Here is a 22,563-nt window from a genome sequence, read left to right as displayed (position 1 = left end):
ACTTTTGTATTGCAGCAAATTTTGACGTATTTATTTGACAAGCTAAAACTAAATATTTCAGTGCAACTAATAATCTATGATGAGAGGATTAGGGCCATACTAAGAATATTTCTTAATAAGTAAGAATAAAGTTGTAATAATATGACTTGTATTTTATTATTTTATTCTTGTAATTTTTCTTAACTGTCCCAAATGCTCCAATGTAGCAACTTTTACAAGCCATCTAATTTCAAAATTCAGTATTTTACCACTTTTTAGTCGTTCAAATTAGTTCAAAGATTGTTTTGATAAATTACTCAGTACTTTGTACCAAATACTTTTATTTGAGTAAAAATAGGTTGGCGTTTCTCTGCTATTGTTTTCAGCTTCAAAGGGTTGCCCAGATGGATTGTGGGCGTGTTTCGGCAGAAAATGGGGCAGAATGGAAAGGTCAGAGGTCAAGGCTACGTGGGGCCAGCTGTTGATCGCAGACGCTCCAGAAACAACAAGTACTGCCTCTCAATTTCAACCGTCTGTTGGCGTAATTAAACCTCCAGAAGTGTTTTCTCTTACACGTTTCTTACGCACAAGCAGTTTGTCCGATGCGTTTCCTGTTCGGCGACAGGATGAAGAATCGTTTTGTGAGGAAAACGCCGTTGCTCACAGCAGCTGCTGCTCCTCGTTCCTGACCTGCTGCTGCGTTTTGACTCCCTGTGGGAGGCCAAACCGCCCCGAGCCCCAACAGCCGCCTTCCCTCCTTCCTGTCGGCCTTTAGTCTCACGCTGACAGTGACGCGTCCCAGACGAGACCCGAGTTCAGCTCAGCTGCTGCTGCAGCAGAATAACGCGGCACGCTTAGCGGCCGGTGCATCTGCAGGAGGGGGAAGACGTCCTGCAAGGAAACCAGTCAGCTCATTCTGCAGCTGATGCTGTCAGATTCCAGCTACGTTAACAAACCTTCACAGTTTGGGAGAATTCATCTGGACAGGTGTGTTAGGGTCATTGTTGATGCAAAACAAAGGAGGAGCAAATTTACTGCAACAGCCTCCCCATTATGAAATGTTGATTCAAAAGTCAAACATTTCATTGAAACTTTTCTCAATAAAAAAAAAGTAAATTTCTTAGTTTGAAAAGTTGAAAAATATTCTAGGAGAAAATCAGAAACTTTAAGATTAATCTAAAAACTAAAACTTTGGATAAACCATCAAAATTTCTACGTTTCTAAAGTTTTTAATTTTTGAATTTGAGTGTTTTCTAGTAAATTTTCAACATTTCAAACTCGGAAATGTCCTTGTTTTTTCTGAGATTGAGCTCAAATTTTGTAATTATATTCTAGCAAGTTTTTGACTTTTCTTGTTTTTTTCTTGAAATTTTGTATTAATCTCAAAATTTAATTTTTCTTTCCTGAAACTTAAATTTTCTAAAATCAGAAATTTCCTTTATTTTCTTACAAAATTCCAGATTTTTTATAACAAATTTTCAATCTGAGAAATTTCCAAGATTTTTCTACAAAGTGTCTGAAATTGATCTGAAAATTCAGAAATTTTCTTATTTTTTTCTAGAAAATTCCTGAGTTTTATCTCAAAATTTCAGATTTTTCTAGTATTTTTTTTTTTTTACCTTTTAAACTCAAAACTGTCCATGTTTTTTCTAGAACATTTCTAAATTTGACCTCAAAATTCTAATTGCTGTTTAGCTGTTATTTTACTTTTAAGTTCAGAAGCTTCTTTGTTTTGTTTTTTTCTAGCCCACTTTAAACTTTTTAAACTCTGAAATTTCCTTGTTTTTCCAGAGAATTTCAGAGATTAAAATTAGAATTCTTCTCTTTTTCTCGGCGGCCCAAAGTCTCTCCTGTTCTGATGCCATTTCTGGGGTAAACCGACCAACTGTAATTGTTGTGGTTTTTAACAGGTAATTCCTTTCCAGCGAAGCCTAAGTGGATATCTTTAGAGCATTATTAGCCGGATTTGACTCAGAGATTGAAAGCCATTGTGCGTTTGACCACAAGGATTAACTGAACCCTGCTGGGTTTCATGGATCTTCCATCGTTTGTCTAATCCTCCAGCTTTAAGGCCGTTGATGACGGTGAAGGAAATGTTTTAAAAAGGTAAATCTCTGGAAAAACAGCGTATTGACCTCGATCATATGGCTGAACTCTCAGATTTAGAAGCAGGATTAAATGGTTGAGTTGCTTCTCAAGGAAAAATATGCAGAATTCAGATTAACAGATTTATTTGAAACAACAACCAGCATTCAGCAGGTTTTAAATACTTAAGGGGATTTTTTAGTTCAGATCTGGGAAGAGATTTTAAAACCGCAAAACACAAAATCTCACCAAGTACTTTTGGTCTAGTTGCTGCTGAAAATAACAAAACTGACTTACAAATAACTAAATATAGGAGCATATCAGTAGAACAATCTCAATAAGTAGAGATAAAACCATCTAAATCTCAACTGCATTTCAAAGAAATTTGATATTGTTTTAGATTTCAAACTCAGAAATGTCCTTTTTTCTAGAAAATTTTTGAGTTTGATCTCAAACTGTATGATCTTTTTAAAGCAAATTTTCAACTTTTCAAACTCAGAAGTTTCTTTGTTGTTCTTGAAAAACTGTTAATTCATAAACATATTCAGTTTTATTACCAAGTGAATTCAATTAAAAATTAAATTAAATGAAAAGCTGTAATTTAAATACATTTAAAAGTGATTACTTGAAATCTGAGGATGTTAAAATCCTTTGTTTTTCTTTGTTGGTTTTAGGGTCAGTAGGAAAACTCTGCCTCTGCATGTTTTTTAACGGCATGTCGTTGTTTTCCAGCACTGTACTGTGAAAATTCACTGAGTCATTTGAGGTCTGGATCTAATCTGTAATCTGACCCAGAACATTTTTCTTTCTCCTCCATAACAGCCAAAATAAGAAGCATCCTAAAAACTAGTCCATGTCCTTCACTGTTCCAGTTGGTTTTATGTGAATAAACTCCACAGCTAATTCAAAATAAAAGTATTCAGGTAAACAGAGAGAGAAGAGAAATAGCACTCCTAAATTTATTATTTATTCTTTTCATTGCTTTTTTCATTAAAACATTGAAATTATATGATAATAAAATGTGTTGTAAGATGAATAATCCATAAAAGAGCATTATTAGGAAAGGAAACATTTATTACAGAAATAGGATTTTTACATATGTGTTGAAGCTGTCACCATGTCATCAGAGTGTAATATGAAACTAATGAGTGCTAACCAGAGATTTGTAGTAAATAGTTACATTCACTTGAATAACTTTTTAGAAAAACAAAAAACAAAAAAGTACTTTTGGAAGTATTTTTACTACCCTGTACTTTTTACTTTTACTTGAGTAATTTTATTATGAAGTATTTCTGCTCTTACTTGAGTAAAATTTCTGGATTTTCTGCCCACTGAATGGAAAACAAACATGTTTTAATAAAAAATTCACCATAAACAGACATAGAACTGCAGTTATTGTTAAATTTTCACAAGTTTTCTATTGAAACAAACTGATTTTATTTTGTTATTTTTTTGTAATATTTTGGTCCATCTGATTATTTGTAAATGTTAAATGATTTATAATGTGATCAGTTACTCAGCACTTCAGTAGAAACTACTTTTTTACTCTTACTTAAGTGCAATATTTGGGTTCTCTGCCCACCTCTGGCGGTACAAACAACCAATCAGAGCCGGGAGGCGGTTCTTAGTGCCATCATGAATGCTAATGCTAGTTAGCATGAGCACCATGATGGCGGATAAACGTTTTCCTCTCAAGGTAAGTTGTTTCTAGCGGCATGTCCACGAGTTGATTGACAGCACAAAGACCCGCCTCCTGGCTCTGATTGGTTGGTTTTGGTCGGGAGCCTAGCATTTCTGCAGAAGCTCATCTTTTCACAGATTACCTGTCTCATCACAAACTGTCACAACATGGTGACAGTTTTAACAAATAAGTAAAAAAGCATATTTTTTATATAAAAGTTAAACACTGCAGCTTTAATTTGGGGGTCTGAGGGTTCAGTCTTAATCTCTGTGTGTGGTAAACTTGCCCCTCTCTTCCTGAGGAACATGCGTGATGCTTTTGTGTTTTAGCTTCAAGGTTCTTTAAGTTGCTTTGTTGGAAGGACGCAGCAGAGCTTGGGGGTGGAAATGAGGACCGTCGTCTCTCTTTTGTGCTCAAACTATTGTCTTTGACACACACACGCCTTTTCATGACCTCAAAAAAAACAAAAAAAACCCTACACACACCATGCCGTCTGACAAGTTAGATATAATGTCTATCCAAGTCATTTCCTGCTAAAGTAAATTATCAAACAAAACAAGAAGGAAAAAAGAGAATATTGTTGTTTCTAAGTGTTTGTTGGGAAACGCCTCGCAGCTTCTGTGTTAAAATGACAGGAAGCGGATTTAACTACTCAGCCAAAAGCCAATTTTTTAGCGACTTGCAGCAACCAGTCATGAAACAACCAGAAGAGAATTTCAAAATAAAAGCCGTTTGGTGAAATTTGTATATTGGACAGTTGATTTAATATGTATTAAGTTTGTGTTGCTTTCTCTGATGACAGAAAATGTTCAAAGATTAGACTTTAAAGACATTAATTTTATTTAATTCTTACCAGATTTGTAATAGTTGTAACATTTGTGTGTGTAGAAATATAATTTTAAGGATAAAATTATATTTTAGAAATCAAATTACTGTCGTTCTTCACAGAGTTTGGGTTGAAAAAAAAATACGGCAGGTTCTAAATGAACTAATAAATCAGAATATTTTAGTTCAAAACTGTAAAACTATTTAAAATTAATATCAAAGTTGAAATTTTGTCCATGAGAGTGAACGTTTTCTAAGAAACAGGAGGATCAACACCTCCTTGGGGTTTTTTGACATGTTTTAATTCGTCAGAACATATTTTTATATTTCATTAATATGAGAAAATTTCTCATTATAAAATTTTAAAGATTTTCGTGTTATAAAAGAAAGTTTTCTCATTTTAACAAGAAACGTTCTTATAACGAGATACTGCTCCTGAATTTATTTCTAAGCTCAGGCAGGTAAATGTTTCTGTATGATAGAAGACAAACAGGAAATTTCTGCCAAAAATACTCAGGAATTATGAAATTAATCTCAGAATTTTTTTTTGTTATAAAAATTGAAGAAATTAGTGAGAGAAAAAAAATCTGAAATTTTGAAATTGATCTTAGGAATTTTCTACAAAAATCTTTGAAATTTCTGAGTTTGAAAAGCTGAAAATATGCCTGAAATTTTCTGAGACTATCCTCAGAAAATTTCTAGAAAAACTAGATTTTCGTTCCTAAAACTTGAACAATATTTGACTTCTAGAAAATTTCTGCAATTATTTTTTAAATACAATTTTACATATTTTGTCAATTTCTGTTTCAAAAGGTAAAAATGTGTATCTTTTGAAACTAAACAAATGCAATTCCAAAAGAAAAAATCTATGTAGTCAAATATTTTTGACTTTTGAAACTCAGAAATGTGCATGCTTTTGAGATTAATCTAGAAAATTTCTCAGTTTTTTCTTGCAAAATGTTGACTATTGAAGCTCAGAAACTTTCATGAGATTAATCTCAAACTCAGAGTTTTTTTTCTCACAAATTTTCAACATTTGGAGTTCAGAAATGTTCTCATTTTCCTAGAAATTTTCTGAACTCAATCTAAAAAAATGTAAGTTTTTTTTGTCGGAAATGTTCTCCTTTATCTCTATCTGATATGGCCCTCTTGCGCCGTCGTACTTCCGTAATAAAATACTAATAAGTTTCAAAAACTCCGTACTATCCCTTTAAATATTGGGAAAGGAGTTGGGGCTTTTACTTTGTAGCATCATACCGGAAATGTTACGTCACTGGTTCAGTTAACTTAACGCAGCGTCCCTCTCCGCCTCGGGCAGAGAACGCCACGACTGTTGCTCGGTGTGTTCAGCTCTGGAGACGGCTGCGCCCTCGCTCTGTTTGTCGGATTTAACAACTTACCGTTCAGTTATTAATTACCCGCCGGAACTCACTTAGTAACTCACCGGAAAAATGAATGGCAAGTCAGCGAACGGTACGGCGGGGGGAATGGCCTGTATCGAAGGTCTGCCGCCGCTGCCGAAGAGTCTGAGCGGGCTGCTGAACTCGAGCGGCGGCTCGTGGAGAGAAATGGAGAGGATGTACGTGAAGAAAACCATGATCCAGGACGACCTGAGCCGAGGCAGGAACAACGCCGACAGCCTGCTGGCCAGCAAGCCGGCCAACCTGGACGCTGCCCTGGCTCTCCTGCGGAAAGAAATGGTAACGTTTTCAGGGAGTGTTCATCTGCACTGAGCCTGTGTTGTTGTTTTTTCACCCGAGAGAAAGCCGTTTAATCCCGGAGAAATAGTCCTGTTCAACAAGATTAACTCCGAAAGGAAACTCCGGTTGTTAAGCTTTATGTTGCTTCACGTTTTTCTAACAATCCGCCTAATAATTCTGCTCGAATATATTATAAATTAAACATGACCCTTTTATAAATAGATCTTCCAGTTGTAGTGTTTATTTTTTAAGTAAAAGTTTTCTTATTAAAAAAAACTAAATTTTGCTAAAAACAGATCAGATTTTATTTATAAGACTCTGCAATTTTATCGTAATTTTTATATAACGAATTTTAATGAAAAGAGGAAAAGAAGTCAAACTAATAAAGTTGTTCATAGATTAAAAAAATTAGGGATACGCTAATCCGATTTAAATATTGCCGTTATGGCCGACAACCCGTAATTACCGATTTTATACACATTTCACTACCATTTCAACACCTTTGGGGAAACACTACCAGTAACATATGACGTTAAAGGTTAAAGTGAATCATTAAATGTTACATTAAAACCTGAGCTGTGACCACTTTCTCAAAAGATACTAAAAGAAATGTGAGGTTGAGAATGAGCGTATAGTTCAGTAGGAAACAAGGTTATTACAGTTAACTAGAAATGACAAAAACTGAAACGGAGAAAACATTTAACTGAAATAAAATAAAAGCAGGAATTGATGGGGAAACTGGAACCATGTTGTGCATTTATAGAACTATCTAAATGTACTGAAATTAGTCGGGGTTTTGGCTGTTCACATCAGTTTTCTGCAAATTACGGCACTTATCCTAATCCGTACAAGTTGGATAAGTTGCCTTTCAGCGTCTTTTGAAAATAGTATCTTCTGTGTATTATTCATTACCCAATTACTGTACATAAAACATTAAATACTTTCACCTTTTTCTTTTCTTTACCTAAAAATTAACCAAAGTATGAAAAAACTAATATATACTTTTTCAATCTATAAAAAAGTTTTAAGGGTGTTTTTGTTGAAGAGCAAACACACTCTTAAAACTAAACTATAAATAAAAATCCAAATACAACCCTGGTATGGAGTTGTGAATTTCCAGTAAACAAACACCTGACAGGTTTTTACAGAAACTCTTCCACTCCTTTCCCAGAGGCAGGGGTATTTATGCCAAACATCTCTTCCAACAATGACCCATTTCTGTAACAATAACATGATAAGAAATGCTGGAAATCATATTTTTTTGTGTTGCAGCAACAAATTTCTCTGCTTAAATTGATTTGTTTTGCAGCTGCCCGTCTTTTGCTAAACGTCTGAAGTTCACATAGCTTAATGACATGGTAGTAGTTCTGTATTTTAAAACCACGTGTGTTTGTGACGGTGAAAACAATGCAGAGTTACCGCGGCTCCGCAGTGAAATGCCTTTTTCAGAAAAACAATATGGAGGTCAGATGTCTGAATCATCATTTCCTCCACGGATAATCTGATTTTCAGCTCCATGTTGTCCATTTGCACAACCATAAGAACCACTGTGCAAATGAAGACATTTCAGAAAATATTTCAAATTACTGTAAATGAATTATAACCCTAGTTAGATGCTTCGGTAAATTAAAATAATGAATACTGATGTTGAAAACGTCTTGAAATCACAGCATTAGATGGTTTTCTGTGGTTTTACAGAAGGTTTCTGCAGATTTTAGTTTTTAAAACTGTTTTTGTGAAAAACATAAATGTGGTAATGTTAGAGCTTTATTTAAAGTTATTATGCAGTGAGGAGAAATGTTGGATATGAAGGATTTTCCAGGTTTGGATGTTTCTATGCATCCATTCGTTCTGCTTATTTCTGTCTCCATCCATCCATCCATCCATCCATCCATCCATCCATCCATACATACATACATCCATCCATAATCTGTCTAGTTTCCTATTTAAATCCTGACTTTGCCATTTCTACTTCCTGTTCATTAATGATGAACTTCCTGTTGTTTAATCTGGTCTGGTTGTTTAAAACTGTGAACCCAGACAGCAGAACCTGTTGCATGTTTTTAGTTTTTATCAACATTTCACCAGAAGCAGCTCAGATTTCATCTTCAGTGTCGTCGTATTCCCTTCATGCATCCTGAAGCTTCCTTTTCCCGAGCCGTTGTTAATGGCCGCCTGTGCACTGCGCCCCCTGCAGGTGGGTCTGCGTCAGCAGGACATGTCGCTGCTGTGCCAGCTCTGGTCCCTGCACGAGTCCATCCAGGAGTACAAGGGCAGCTGCCACGACCTGAGCGCCGCCTCCAGCCTCAGCATGATGGAGAACGGCTACTTCGACGAGGACGACGAGTTCTACGCGGAGCCCGGCGCCACGCCCACCGGCGACCACCCGGGCGCCGGGGACGTCGCCGACGGCAACGCCTCCTCATCGGCGGCCAAAAACGGCAAGGAGGACAGCTGGGAGTCCTTCAACGTCGCCATCTGAGGCTTCGATCTGCGCGGGTTTTTTCTGCAGACGGATCCATGTTTTTTAGGGGGCGGAGCTAAGCTGTGAGAAGAGTGTGGCTGGTTGCCGACGGCAACGGACTGCCAAAGAGGAATCCTGTCCGTCTGCAGAGCTGAGATCACCTGGACTCCTTTACTCAGCTGCCAGTCACTCACTTTCTTTTTCTTTTTTACATAATCAAAATATATGAACAAAGTTTTATTATTTATTACATAATATAAATAACAAAGTATTCTTTTTTTTATTATTCTTTTTGCTCTCTTTGGAAGTTTTGTACAAAAGGTACAGGCAGAAAAGTTGGACTTCAAACCTGAAGGGTGGGATTTTTTTTATTTTTAAAGGCATTTCCGACTCTTCAGTAACAGGAAGAGGAACTTTACATCGGTAAAATGTTTTTCAGGTGAGATCCTCCTTCCAGTAAACGGAGCAGAGCTGGTTTCCTGTGCAGGGAGGATTCGTGCAACATTTTATGGTCAGTGTAGCGTCCGTTCTCTGCGGTTACAACCAGCGTTTACTGAGCAGAACTTCACTCAAAACTTTAAAGTAAAACCTGTAATCATGTTTCTGTTTTGCACGTTCGAGCTGCAATGTTGGCATATTCCTGAAATGTGATGTTTGGTGGGAAGTCGGAGCAGAATTAGCAGAAATCAACCTTTCTTTGTGGCCTTGCTATTTGAACATCGTATTTCACTGTCTACATCCAGCTAAACCTCTTTTTCCTTCTGGAACTGTAGTGAAAGGTTTAGGGCTGGGCGATAAATCGATTTGATCATTTTTGAGGATTTAATTCTTGGAAAATTCTGGATTTTTGCCACTAATTCACTCATCAGGTTTCCGTAATTCTGAGTGATATCAGGGCGGCCATCTTTGTTTGACAAGCTTGTTTACAGATTATTCAACTGCATGATTAAATATTAGGACCAAGCTTCAGTTTATTTGTTTTTAATTAACAGAGTCGTATTACAGTAGATTTGGAAATAATACAAAAATAAAGTCGTAATTTTGTGAGAAATTTGAAATAAAGATGAGCATTTTGTGAACTTATAAATTAACAGCACCAGGATTTTGAAACAATCAAATCCTGGTTGCTCTGAAGCTTTTCCCTCATTAAAGCAACTCTTTTCCTCACAATTTTAAGTTGTTTTTTCTGATAAAATATTGTCTTTTTTTCTTCTGATTACATTCTGATAAATAAAAAATTTCCAAATACGCCGTCGTACAACTCAGAAACCGGGAAACTGAAAATTTCTGTAAGTGAGCAAAACAACAAAATTGATGAAAATCAGATCTGGGATGAAAAAAGTCAGATTTGATCTTTAAGCCATATCGCCCAGCTCTAAGACGGAGGGACTTTATATTAAAAAAAGTTTAATTTATGGGGAATTTCTGTAAATCTGCCTTATTTCAGACGTAAATGTTTGTCGACGAACACATTCTGGATTGATTTGCTCGGTCTTCCTTCTTCTGTAGCGCGTAAAGTCGCAGTTCTTCCAGGTCAGGCGGCCATTTTGGTTTTTTACCTGTCGGTCACAGACCAATGGCGGTCCTGCTCTCTGCATTGTATTTAGTTAAAGGTGCTGAATGAATTATCTCATCTAAAGAATGTTTTTAAAGTTACTCTTCAGTCAAACAAGCAGTTTTCTCTTCACAAACACTAAATTTATGAAAATAAGATTTATTAAATCTTCGTATTTGCTTGTTTTTTTTATGGCTGCTGGTCATTTCACCTCAAAGCCGTTTCATTTTCTGTCAGTTTTGGTCATTTCATACCGGAAAATGGCCGTAGGTCATTTCATATCAAGTCATTTTTCATTTACTTACCTGCAAAGAAATGAGTTTTATCGACTCCAATCAACAATTTAAAAACATTTTAGCATTTTAAATCTCAGTCTTCCTTATCATCATGTTGGAAAACAAACTTCAAAATGGCTGCCACTTGTTAAAATCTAATTTTTCTCGAGCTTTTGCAAGAATCTAGATGTTTTCAATCTTTATCATGTAATAAACTGAATGTTTGGTTTGTTTATTTGATTGTTTTTGTACCAACAATCTGGATTTTCTTTAGATTTACCCCATCAGATGTTTTTTCTGTTGGATGTCATCACAGTTGGTGCCTTTGTAAAGCTGCAGCTTCCTCCTGAACACGAATGGAAAGTGAACCGCTGACCGTTGATGATTTGGATTGTATGATGGAGTATCACCATGACTTGTATTGTTTTGATTTCCATTTTCAAAGAAGTTTACAATACATTTAGAAAATAAAGTCAAAATGTAAGTTTTGAGAAAATTGGCAACAATGTTTCATAATTTACACCATAATTCTCTCTGAGCAGCTGCTTTACTTTATTTGTGAAAATGTATTTTTAAAAGATTTTCTTGGTTTTTATCTTTATTTTTAAGATTTTGATTGTTTTTCTTTATAGTTTTCAACTTATCCTTTACATTTGAATTTTTGTCCTGACATTGTTTTTTTTTTCTTTTGCATTTAAACTTTTTTGTCAACATTTTTTCTCTTGACATTTTGTCCTGTTTTCTTGAAGTTTATTTTATTTTTCATGGTCAGACAATATTTTTGTTTTCTCAGTGTATTGATATTTTTTTATCTCTACAGTTTTTTTTTACACTTTTTAAATATTTTTTTCTGCCAGAAGTCACTCGACATTTATTTTTTCCCCTCTTTTAAACATTTTTTCTGTTTTTCTCCACATTCTGAATACTTTTCCTTTACATTTTGACATTTCTATAAACTCTTTTCTCATCTTTTTTTACTCTATCAACAGAGAAATGTGACCATAATACTCCATCACAGTGATTGTTTGGTCTGTATTTTGGGTTTTAAAGCTGCTCCATGTAGAATTAAGAAAAAGTCCAACTAATCAAATTAAAATTGATATTTTTCTAAGTTTTTCTATTTGAGATGATCCTACTGCAAAAAAGACAGACTGTGGCTTAACTATAACAGAATAAATAGATTCAAATTTGTGCATAATATAAGTTTTCTGAACATATAAAGCCTAAACTGAGACGTTTAAAACAGATTTTAATCCTCTACATGTGGCAGCTTTAACGTGTCGCAGGCAGGAAGCTGAGCTGTTCACGTCTCCCTTCGGGTCATTTGAGGGTATTTATTGCGTGCTAACACTGCGCTCTTTGTACAAATAAATCACAAACCGAATACCAGCTTACTCCTCTAACAGCCGAAATATTCCCCTTTTTTTTTTTTTTAATTATTAATGGATGTTGATATTGGAAATGTTTTCTCAGGGTTTTCAGATGCCTGGGTAAAAATGTACCAACACCCACACAGAATGGATTTGTTTTTGAATGTTACAAGCGTCACAATAAAGAAGCAAAAGCCTTATTATTCTTCACTTGATAATTTGGACCAAAGTGGACTCCGTTGACCAGAATGCAATGCGGCCGCTGACGTGTAGAAACTTAAGTGAAAGGTACTTTTTCAAACATCGCCTTCAGGGAGGAATTTGACTCGTTACATCTGAGAAATCTGTCCAAATATCTTCCCTGGTAAATTTAAACTACAAAATTCATTAAATTAAAAATATGAAATTAGTTCATTTGGATTTTGTTGTTTTTATTCAACAATAAACTAAATTTTTATTAAATCTGTATATCGATAAAGATCCAAAACACAAAAAGGGCTTTAGATTGTTGCATTATTAAAACAAAAATTTTCAATTTCCACAGTTTTGAGGTCAATAAGTGTTTTCTATTTCATTGGAAATTTTTTTATCTTTTTACCACTCTTGACTTGTGGTTAAAATTATCTTAAGGGCCATAATTGGCCCCCGGGCCACACTTTGGACACTGCTGGGCTACTGTTAGCTTAAATCTGTTGAGATAAATCAATGGTGCAAACTGGAAATGTGAAGGTTCTGTTTATTCCTCTGGTTCTGTACCACAGGACTGTTACTTGGACTGTTGTATCAGTTATACTTACTGTACTCATACATTTAATAAAGTCATTCCATGGTTTTCAGGTCTGATGTGATGGTTTCTACTGGGCCAGACTAAAAAAAGGCTCACAGTGGCAGTAGCCCAGGGCTTCTAGTTTGGTGGGGTGGCAATATATATTTTTTCTTAATACACAGTAAATTGTGTTTGGTTCTGGTAAGAAACCCAGGATAAACCCAAGCCGAGTAGTTTGGGACCAGAAGACATTTAGAGGGATTAAAAATGGAATCAGAGGATGCCAAGAATCAGCATTTGGGTCGTTGTGTCATGAATAATAAAAAAAACCCTCCAACATCAAGCTTCTATAACCTCTCTAAACAATAAATATTACTGGGAGATGCAGACCCATCTCGCAGCAAATTACGTAAAAACCTGTTGGTATTTATTCATTATTGCTGGTTTTAAAGCAATAATGCAAAATGTTGAATGTTTTTATACTGACTTTTTACTGCTTCTAAAAACAAATCAAGCTCTTAAAAAAAACAACAAAAAAAACACCAACCTGTTTTTTATTTTTTTTGCAATAAGTCAATGTTTTTTGGCGTAAGGAAAATTATGAAGCTAAATTGGGGCCATAAAGTTTTATCAAAAGAAAATAAAAAAAGTTTTAAACAGAAAAATTACTTTGAAACTGAAAAAAAATGTGTAACTGAAAAGTTTTTTGTTTTTTTTCAGTTTCAAATGTTTTCTTTTTCTTCTTTTGAACAAACTTTATGGCCCCAATTTAGTTCTATAGAAAATGATCAGTTTCGGAAACCTCTTGATTAATAAGCCACATTCCACAGGCGTTGCACCGTTACCTAGCAACCACTGCAGAGTTCCGCCCGTCACCTAGCAAGAGCCTCAGCACGTTTAGTCAGCTAGCTTTACCGCTGTATGCGCTGTACAACGGCTGCTGGAAAAGATTATTCTGTTGTCCACTTATAGACACCACTTGTTTACTGCGTTCTTGCTGGTTGTGCAGGAGGCTCCAATTCTGCTTTTCAAAGTTGAATGAATCTTCATTTGTAGCCATTTTTACATGAAAACTTCTTGTCTTAGAATTATTTGGAGCAAAGAATATTCATAGACCGATCCTAACCTGTTCAAGGAAGCACAACAGATCACATTTAATAACACAGACATGGATTCACTTAGTATCAGGTTTTTACTCGTATGGTTTACTAAACTTGCGACCTTTTTCTTCCCAAAACGTCAACCAGGCTCAGTAAAGCTGCAGCTTCTCTTTCTGCTCTGCTGCTGCTCCACTTCTCCGATGCATCTGACTTGCATGTAAATGCTCCAATCTGCATTTTGGTCTGGAGAAGCCAGTGTGCTCATGCATTTTCAGTGCAATTGATCATTAATGCAGCAGGAGGCTTTGATGCAGCAGCTTCTGCTGCGGGGAGGCTCACAGGAAAAAACTGTTTACATTTTCATGCTGCTTAAATCCTCTGAAGTAATGAATAACTGGGTCATGCAGGACTCATTTCAGTTCTAAAAAATAAAAGCAGTCCTTTGCATGCATTTATTTGGAAGCAATGGTCTCTCTATCTGCAGTCTGTTTGACCGTCTGCTAGAAGATTACAGCAGATTACCATAATCTTGAGTGAGAGAGTAAATCGAAGGTGCTCCTCACTCTCTCCAGTGGATTAACAAATCAGAGCTGCTTGGATCGGCAGAAAGCTTCTTTTTCTTCTGAATACACACTGGAACATCAAATTTGCAGTGAGTTAGCTGCTGGTGCTGCTTTATACGACAGGAGCATTTTAGAGGGAAAATAAGGAGGACATTCCCCCCAAAAAAATCTTTTAAATTTCTGAGTTCAAAAGTGAAAAATTTGCTAAAAAAAATGTGAAAATTTGTGATTTCAGAAATTTTCTAGAAAAAACTCAGAAATTTGTTTGAAAAGTCAAATTTGCTAGAAAAAACTCGCAAAGTTTGAAATTAATTTCACAAATTTTCTAGAAAGAACTTGAATATTTCTGAGTATGAAAAGTTGAAATGTTGCTAGAAAAAACTGTGAAATTTAGTTTAGATTAAATCTCCAAAATTTTATAAAAATAAGGAAATTTCAGTTTGAAAAGGCGAAAATTGGCTAGAAAAAACTTTTTTCTATAAAAAATATGAAAATTTCTTGAGTTTCAAAAAATTGTTAAATTTTTTTCTGACATCCATTTTTTTTAACTTTCTAGAAAAAATAAATCCTGCAATGTGGATGAACTCATCCATCAAGCAGTTCAACATGCCGTTTATCCTTAGTGTCGCTAACAGATTCGGTCCAAGTGATGAGAATGAAGCAGATATTTAGGGCTCCTCAAAAGCACCAACTGGTGTAAACAATAAAATAACACTTAATTTTACAAGCTAAATGCTACATGAAAAACAATCTCTACTGTTTTTATAGTCGGTAAACAGGCTAAGTCCTTCCTGCTGTTGGGAAAATATAAGATATAAAAATTTTTAACTTGTTTACTGTAAATTTAGTGCTTATCAGTTGATGTTACTTTCAAATAGTTAAATTATTTAAATATCACTTTGCATTTCAAAATCCAGGTTTTCTGTTGCTTGCCGTAATAACACCAGTAAACAAGGCTAATGACAGAAGGAATGCTACGCATGTAGCATAGCTTTGGAATGATGAGGCATCTGGTGTTGACATGTTGGCGTAGGAATACGCCAACATGTCTGCAGCGTGATGCGAGGTACGCCCTAAACAGTCACCATAAAATGCAAAGAAAAACTTTCAACAAGACCTCGAAGCAGCAGCAGCTGGTGATGAACTCTGTGATTAAACCTGCAGTCTAGGTGTTTACACGCATTACGTGAGTCAGACAGGCAGGCATCTCACCACTAATCCAAAAGAATGTGCAGAGAGCTGCATGACTCCAGTTCAGACAGACTAGTGAAATTACAACCTCGGGGTTTGTTAACGTCATTCCTGGAGAGTGGCTCAGGAACTGGAGCGAGTTAAACAGTAACCTGGAAAACAAGATGGCTGTGTGTTTTTACTTACAAAAAAAAAAATCACCAAAATCGTTCTGAAGAGTCTTGGCTTGTTGTTCACCTTAAAAAAACATCCCTTAATAAGCTGTTTTTTTTTAATTAATAAATAACTAATGTTCTGGACTGTTAAAAGAAAGCACAAAGCCTACACTGCAAAAACACAAAATCTTACCAAGCAATTTTGGTTTAGTTTCTAGAGAAAATATTTTAATACACTTGAAATGAGACAAAACTAACTTGAATAGAATAGAATATAGTTTATGCTATACAAATAATAATCCATTTTATTTATGAAGCCCTTTATATCTCCAATCGTAACTGTATATTTACACATATATACATCCAATTGTAATTGTAGTTGAATATCTCCAAATATAACCATATGCAATGTAAAGTTTATAAAAGTTATTTTTATTATTAAAATTTACTTTTCAGCAAGATATAGGAGCTTCATTTCTTCAATCATTTCTTAATATTGGCAAAAAAGTACAAGTTCCACTAGCAGATTATTTAATTTATAACAAGACATTTTTCCTAAGTGAAATAATCTGCTGGTGGAACTAGAACTCGGTTGCTAGGTGACGGGCTTGGGTGGCGTTGCTAGGTAACGGGACGAGCGGAATTACAACTTTTTCTTCAACATTAAGAAATTACTGAGTTAAAAAACTTCTATAACTTACTGAGAAGTTATTTGTAAGTTAGTTTAGTTTCCTTTCCAGTGTACCAAGATATTTGCACTGTAAAAATACTTGGTAAGATTTTTTTTTGCTTTTGCAGTGTAGAGAACATTTTACAAATCTAACCCGACCTCATGGTCATCAATTTGGTATCAATAGATTCAGATTAGCTTTATTTTGATAAATTTACAAAGTTACAAAAGAAAAAATGAAGCAAGATGAAACACTATTATACAAACAAATAATTTACCCCGAAAAGAGAAAACAGTAGTTTTATAAAGCGGGTAATCCATCTCTGAGTTAACAGATATTCCAATCTGAAGATGGTAAAGACAATAATTAAGATGTCCACATGTCCTGGATGCTCCACTGGAGTTTCCTGCAGGTCTGAGCGGTGAGAGTTTCTGAAAGCAGGCCGAAGCAAACAGCCACCAGGGACAGACGCCTGCTGCAGTTCAGGACCACTGGGAACAACAGCGTCAGAAAAAACAAACAAAAGAAGAAGGGAATTACTGCAGAAAATGAAAATGACAGTATTTCTCATTAGGGATCCAATCAATTAATTGACATGATTAATTGTCACCTACTGGTTTATTAGATTAAAATTAGTTCTAATCAGAGTTGGGTAGTAACTAGTTACTTAATTACATTTACTTGAGAAGCCTTTTTGAAAATAATTACTTTAAAGAGTATTTTTACTGTTATATTTTTACTTTTACTGGAGTAATTTTATTATGAAGTATTTCTACTCTTACTTGAATAAAACATCTGCATTTTCTACCAACTGAATGAAAAACAAGCGAATTTTAACCAAAAAGCCACCAGACCTGCAGTTTTTGAAAAATGTATGTAGCCCTTTGTGTTATGAAAAGATGGTGGACTACAAGAGAAAACCCAGATTTTTAAGAAAATGGCCGCTTATGATAGTTAGTCGATAGACAAGATCAATCAACTTTAGATAACTAAATAATTGATAAATTGCATTCCTAATATAAACAAAAAGGCAATACAAGCAAAGCAGAGGAGAAAACTCAGGTTTTTAAGAATAATAAATAAACTGTTAGTCGATCGATGAGCTCAGTTAACTTTAGATTAACTCATTAATCGATCGCCGCTTCTCACCTCTGATGGCCTGTGAGTTGGAGGTGAGCACAAACAGCTTGATGAGGCCCAGGCAGAGCGGGGAGTAGTCGTGCTCCCAGATGACGGTCGGGATGAGGAGGACTTTCCCGTAGCAGGACAGCAGCAGCGCCCTGAGCAGCAGGTCGAGCTCCCCGCTCCGTCCCTGCAGACGGGACTCCCACAGCCAGAGGAACGACAGCACGCCGCTGCAGAACGCCGCCAGCTCTGCAAAATGCACCGGATCCAGGAACAGGAGGAACACGTTGGGAATTAAACAATTTGCATGATTAACCATTAATTGAAGTTACAAAGATAAATTTCATTTCTTAAATTTAATGGAAAATTGCGATAAAGCAGCTACTGAAGGTTACCATCGACACATTAACATCTGTATTTATTGAATATTTTGAGCAACAAACAAAAATCCTCATATGTATAACCATCTCACCCAGGGCAGCTAATCCAAACTTGCCGTAAAACTCCCATTCCTTGGTGTAACGGATGATGTCGGCCGGGTCGCTGCTCTGCTCGGAGCCGTGGAGCGCGGACCACCGGAGGTACGCTTCACACAGCAGGCAGAAAACACACAACTTCCAGTGGATCTGCGGAACAGCCGAGTGGGAAGCAATGGGTAGAAAAGGAGAGAAAAGACATTTCTACTCCGAGTTCACAAGAAAAAGGCTAACAAGTATCACTAGCTGTTTCAATTAATCATAAAATAGCACAAATTCCGAATAAACTTTAAATAAAAAAAAAGTTTTGTGCTAGGATGAGGTGGTTTTTCAGCCAAATCGAACTCATTAATCGATCCCCGCAGCTATTAGTCACGTGAGTAATACCTGAATGTTACTACTGGCGAAAACGCCGAAGAAGACAACAAGAAGTGATCGGAGGATGGTGGTTTGTTTTTGTTTTGACTTTTCTCATGAACAAGCTTGTGTGTGATTTTAATTTTATTTCTTATTTAATGGAAGCACTGCTTTATTTTCAGCTAACTCAGTGTGGCTGAACACAAATGCAAGTCACATTTTGCAAAAGTAAATAAATTGTAAGAACAATTAACAATTTTCCTTCCACTTTGCAATAATTAACTACTTATAGTATTTTCTAACACTTAAAATCCCAGTCAAATACAATAAATGTTACACCTGTAGCAAAAAGTAAAAACCTTTGAATATGTTTACAATGCAGTGATACAAATGTCCAGTTACAAAATGTTGACAACTAATATTACTTACATTTAAGCTCGTGTTGAATAAAATGTGTCTGAAAGCTTGTGCTTTGCACAAAATAGCATCAATGAAGATAATAACTGGATCATATTCAATATATTTATCCACTGGCTTCTGACAGGACTCCTGAAGGAAAGAAAAACAGAGCAACAACAGCAGACGATTAAAGACGACTTAGTTTTTCTTTATGGCATGTTATAAACAGTCAGGACTATTTATTTGGATCATTAACTTTCTATTTACCGACGTTAATATAGTTTTGGAAAGCAGTAAGTTGACGTGTTTTACATTATTAAAGCTATTGCTATGTTGATCTCACATAGAAATCTTCCATCTGACAGCTAAAATAAAAAAACAATAATAAAAATAAACGCACGCATATTGTTATCTTCAGAATCCCGTTGCTGTAATCCCGGTGAAGCTCCGCTGCCTTTTCGTTGCACTCAACACATCTGTAAAATGCTTCTTTCCCCATTCTTACATTTGTCCACAACTAGGAAGAGAAAACTAGAGTTCAAAATAATGTAACCGGAAGAGAAACGGAACGGTACACATTTGACTTCAAAATAAAAGCACCAAATTCGAAACCGTATACTTGAAGCGTCGCTCAGTAAAAATGTAATTTGATACACAGGCAGACCACAGATGGGCATGTTGATGGTTTATTTGCAAGGAGCTTTCACATAATCACCCAGCAGCCTATTAAAACTGTGAATGAAGATCACCAGACACAGAAGATGCCTCAAAGAAATGGTGTCTGCTTTACTCAATAAAGATTGATAAAGATTACATTGCTGGTACAGAATTCTGATATTAAAGTCTGTCAAAGGAAATAAAAAATTCTGCTTAAAAAATCTGATTTATGTTGGTGTTAAAGTAAAAAAAAAAAAAAAAAGATTAAAGTTTGATTAAAATCATAATTCTGAAAAAAAAAACCATAATTTAGATATCATATTTCTGATATGAAAAATAAATGTCAGAAAACTGGGGATGAGTTTAATTTCTGAGATTAGAGTCAGAATTTTGAAAAGAAGAAAGTAAAAATTATATTGTACCACTGTGCAATTTTCTACTATATTAGATGTTCCGATATAGTCGCCTCATATTATTAGTTATTATTACTAATGAACAATTACCAGTAATGGTATTAATTATTATTTATTCTGCCTAGAAACCTAGGTAGAGGAAATGCAAAATAATAATAATAAATACTATTTAATAGAAAGATCAAACATCAGTTTTATTTTGAAAGTGTTCACAGGAAGCGCTCATTTTCGACGTCATGCCGGAAAAGCCGGTTTGACGTGCAGTAGAGCGGCTCGGACGTTGTAGTTTCGATGAGCTCTCAGATTGCGGCTCTCTAGTTCTGACTTGCAGCAGCTTCCGTCACTCATGTAGCCGAACATGGCCCCTGCCAGCCGGGCTGTTGCTGTGGTAGCGCTGTCGCTGCTCTACCTGTGCGGTGGGATCATCTCCACGGAGTTCTTCTCCACTCTCACGCTGTTCAACAACGAGCTCCACAAACAGGGATGCAGTTCGCTGTCGGAGTGGGAGGACTACGCTGCGGACTGCGGTAAGCCGCCTCTCTATCGCTGCCTCTCTACAGTTTGCCACGTCCTGCTTGGTCCAACTGTCACCCGGTTAGCTTAGCAGCTAATAGGCTAATAACAACAAACAGTGACAGCTCAGAGACGCTGACGAAAGTCACCTCTGGCTGGATAACAGGTCGGTGTTAATGAGGCCAGGGAGTTTATACATGTAGAATAAAGAGTAGTTTACTTCTTGTATCACATTTGATTAATTCAGCACAATAATCATATTTCTTAATTGCATAATTTAAAAAAAGAAAATGACAATCTTGGTCTTCTGGGGCGTTTTGCTAGTAATTGCAGCATTTAGGTTTGCTGTTTCACAAAGATTCAGCTTTAAGGACATTTTGTTCTTGGAAATTCATTAAGTAGAGATTTCCTACAAATCTAAACGCACCAGGAACTACATCAGAAACTGACATAAATTCAAATATAACCAAATAAAGCCTTTGTAAGAGATTATTAAAGACAAATCTTTACATTTAACCACATAATTGCACTATAGAATACAGTTTTAGTAGAATAGTTAAGTGTGAAGTTATAGCAAATGAAAATATGAAAACACAGGTTGCATATTTGACTTTAAACCCTTGATTTAATAGTTTGCAGAAATGTCTTTACAGCATCTTCTGTAAATGTTTAGGGATGCGTCTCTTCCAGCTTTGCAGATTTTATTTTTAGAAGCTCAATTGTGTAAACTCAGTTTATTCAAATAGATTTAGATGTATTTTTTCCTTCATTCAAATTGCAGTTTTAAACTTAAAATAGAGCTTTTTCTTTTAGTTTCTCTGTTGTATATAACAGAGATTTTTAGTTTATATTATCTTTATACTCCTGTTGCATTCAGTAGTTATGCGGTCACCATTATCTTACAGTGAGACAGTTCAAATCCCAGTTTTCCATGCAGAGTTTGCATACCCTTCCTGGCTGTGCGTGGTTTTCTCCTACAGGCCAGAAACCTGGATAGGTCACTTTGCTCCTGTTTTTAGATGAGTGTATTTGCATGACCTTTAGGTGCATCCTGTCTATCTCATGGCAGCTGCCCTCCTGCAAGCCTGGACAGGATTAAATGGGTAAAGGAAACCGATAATGGCGGATTTAAAAGCTCCCAGCAGATTCAACGTTATTTAAATAAAAACTCTGCATTCTTATCCACACATGCCTCGTTGTTTTGTAATCCTTTATTTTAGGGATAAAACGATTAATCGGAGTAGTCATGATTAATCGATTGTTGAAATAGTCGTCAACTGGAACGTACAGACTCAAAAAAGTCCATTTGGTAAAAAAACCCCAACATATTCAGAGCAGTAATTAAGCCAAAATTGTACAAAAAAATTAAACATTTTGCTTTCAAGATAAAAACACTGTTAACTGTAAATATGCTTTAGCCAAAAGTCATCAAGTGACCCAGTTTTAGCTTCACCTGGTTCAAATTTATTAAAGAGGTGTTATAAAGTATTGCTCTAGATTTTATACAGTCAAATATTTTTCTTATTTAAAAAAGGAATTAAATTATTTATATATTTGTGTCTTTTCTATTGCAAAAGAAATTAAGTAAAAGAGGTTAATTGTCAGAATAATTGATTAATCAATTACTAAAATAATCGGTAGTTGCAGCCCTAATTTCTCTGTATTGTTTTTGATATTAGTGGCTGTTCAGATTAATTGATTAATCGTCAGTATAATCAATTAATTGATTACTAAAATAGTTGGTATTTGAAGCAGTACTATTTTTAATTCACTTCCACCTTGAACATTCAGTGTGTATTGTCTAATTGAACATTTGTCTCTGCAGAGTCTTCGGTTCTACATTCTGAGGACCCAGACTGCGTGGAGGGAAGCAACCCGCCGTGCGAGTCGGTTTTCTCGCTCAACGCTGAAAAAATCCTGGTGAGCTCCACACTAATCAGATCTACCACTGCTTAGTTTAAAAAAACAGATTACATCCAGTTTATACCACCTAAACTCAGAAAACTCTGAGCTTTTAGCTGCTACAGCTGAGTTGCAGCTTTGAATTTTCCGTTTATTGCTGATGACTCATTTGAAAGGCAAATGGAAATAACTCGGTTTAATTTAGCCTGCATCAGGTCTTCATTTATTAAGTTGAGCTTCTATGTTTAATAAACAAACTAAAAAGATTTAGTGATGTAATCTGTTGTAGGGCTGTTGTAAACGAATATTTTAGTAATCGAGTAATCTATCGATTATTCTTA

The 22,563-nt window shown here is 35.6% G+C and overlaps 3 protein-coding genes across 5 annotated transcripts in view; 2 read left to right on the top strand and 1 right to left on the bottom strand.

Moving 5' to 3' along the window:
* The first annotated feature begins 5,841 nt into the window (after positions 1 to 5,841).
* fam89a (family with sequence similarity 89 member A) lies at positions 5,842 to 11,056 on the top strand. Its single transcript, XM_015038731.1, has 2 exons — positions 5,842 to 6,270; positions 8,468 to 11,056. Exons 1-2 carry the CDS (start codon positions 6,022 to 6,024, stop codon positions 8,750 to 8,752), a joined length of 534 nt encoding a protein of 177 aa, XP_014894217.1. The 5' UTR covers positions 5,842 to 6,021; the 3' UTR covers positions 8,753 to 11,056.
* Positions 11,057 to 16,548: 5,492 nt separating this feature from the next.
* Positions 16,549 to 19,301, bottom strand: arv1 (ARV1 homolog, fatty acid homeostasis modulator). The gene is made up of 5 exons (XM_015038712.1): positions 19,138 to 19,301; positions 18,768 to 18,887; positions 17,978 to 18,131; positions 17,530 to 17,754; positions 16,549 to 16,871 (listed from the first exon to the last, which is right to left on the bottom strand). The coding sequence occupies exons 1-5, from the start codon at positions 19,234 to 19,236 to the stop codon at positions 16,747 to 16,749; spliced, it is 723 nt and encodes a 240-aa protein (XP_014894198.1). The 5' UTR covers positions 19,237 to 19,301; the 3' UTR covers positions 16,549 to 16,746.
* Positions 19,302 to 20,069: 768 nt separating this feature from the next.
* Positions 20,070 to 22,563, top strand: part of ttc13 (tetratricopeptide repeat domain 13) — a 22,537-nt gene continuing 20,043 nt past the window's right edge. The window contains exons 1-2 of one of the 3 annotated variants that reach the window (XM_015038730.1): positions 20,070 to 20,334; positions 22,143 to 22,240. In XM_015038730.1, the coding sequence (XP_014894216.1) occupies positions 20,166 to 20,334; positions 22,143 to 22,240 (267 nt within the window). In that variant the 5' untranslated portion in view covers positions 20,070 to 20,165. The remainder of the gene's footprint in view (positions 20,335 to 22,142; positions 22,241 to 22,563) is intronic. The other 2 variants (XM_015038729.1, XM_015038728.1) reach the window with 2 other exon arrangements.

Source organism: Poecilia latipinna, unplaced genomic scaffold, assembly GCF_001443285.1.
Source record: "Poecilia latipinna isolate Pla-1442-1.1 unplaced genomic scaffold, P_latipinna-1.0 Scaffold450, whole genome shotgun sequence".
Lineage (NCBI taxonomy): Eukaryota > Metazoa > Chordata > Actinopteri > Cyprinodontiformes > Poeciliidae > Poecilia > Poecilia latipinna.
The sequence above is the reverse complement of the archived record's forward strand: the minus strand, read 5'-3'. Positions and strand labels throughout refer to the sequence as shown.

Bases quoted from the DNA above. Each gene is read 5' to 3' on its own strand.
- arv1 (XM_015038712.1), bottom strand. From the start codon at position 19,236: ATGGGGAAAGAAGCATTTTACAGATGTGTTGAGTGCAACGAAAAGGCA. The intron at 18,888-19,137 runs GTGCGTTTATTT...TCTTTCCTTCAG, and splicing joins TTCTGAAGATAACAATATGC to GAGTCCTGTCAGAAGCCAGT. The intron at 16,872-17,529 runs GTGAGAAGCGGC...TGTTGTTCCCAG, and splicing joins CAACTCACAGGCCATCAGAG to TGGTCCTGAACTGCAGCAGG.
- fam89a (XM_015038731.1), top strand. From the start codon at position 6,022: ATGAATGGCAAGTCAGCGAACGGTACGGCGGGGGGAATGGCCTGTATC. The intron at 6,271-8,467 runs GTAACGTTTTCA...CGCCCCCTGCAG, and splicing joins CTCTCCTGCGGAAAGAAATG to GTGGGTCTGCGTCAGCAGGA.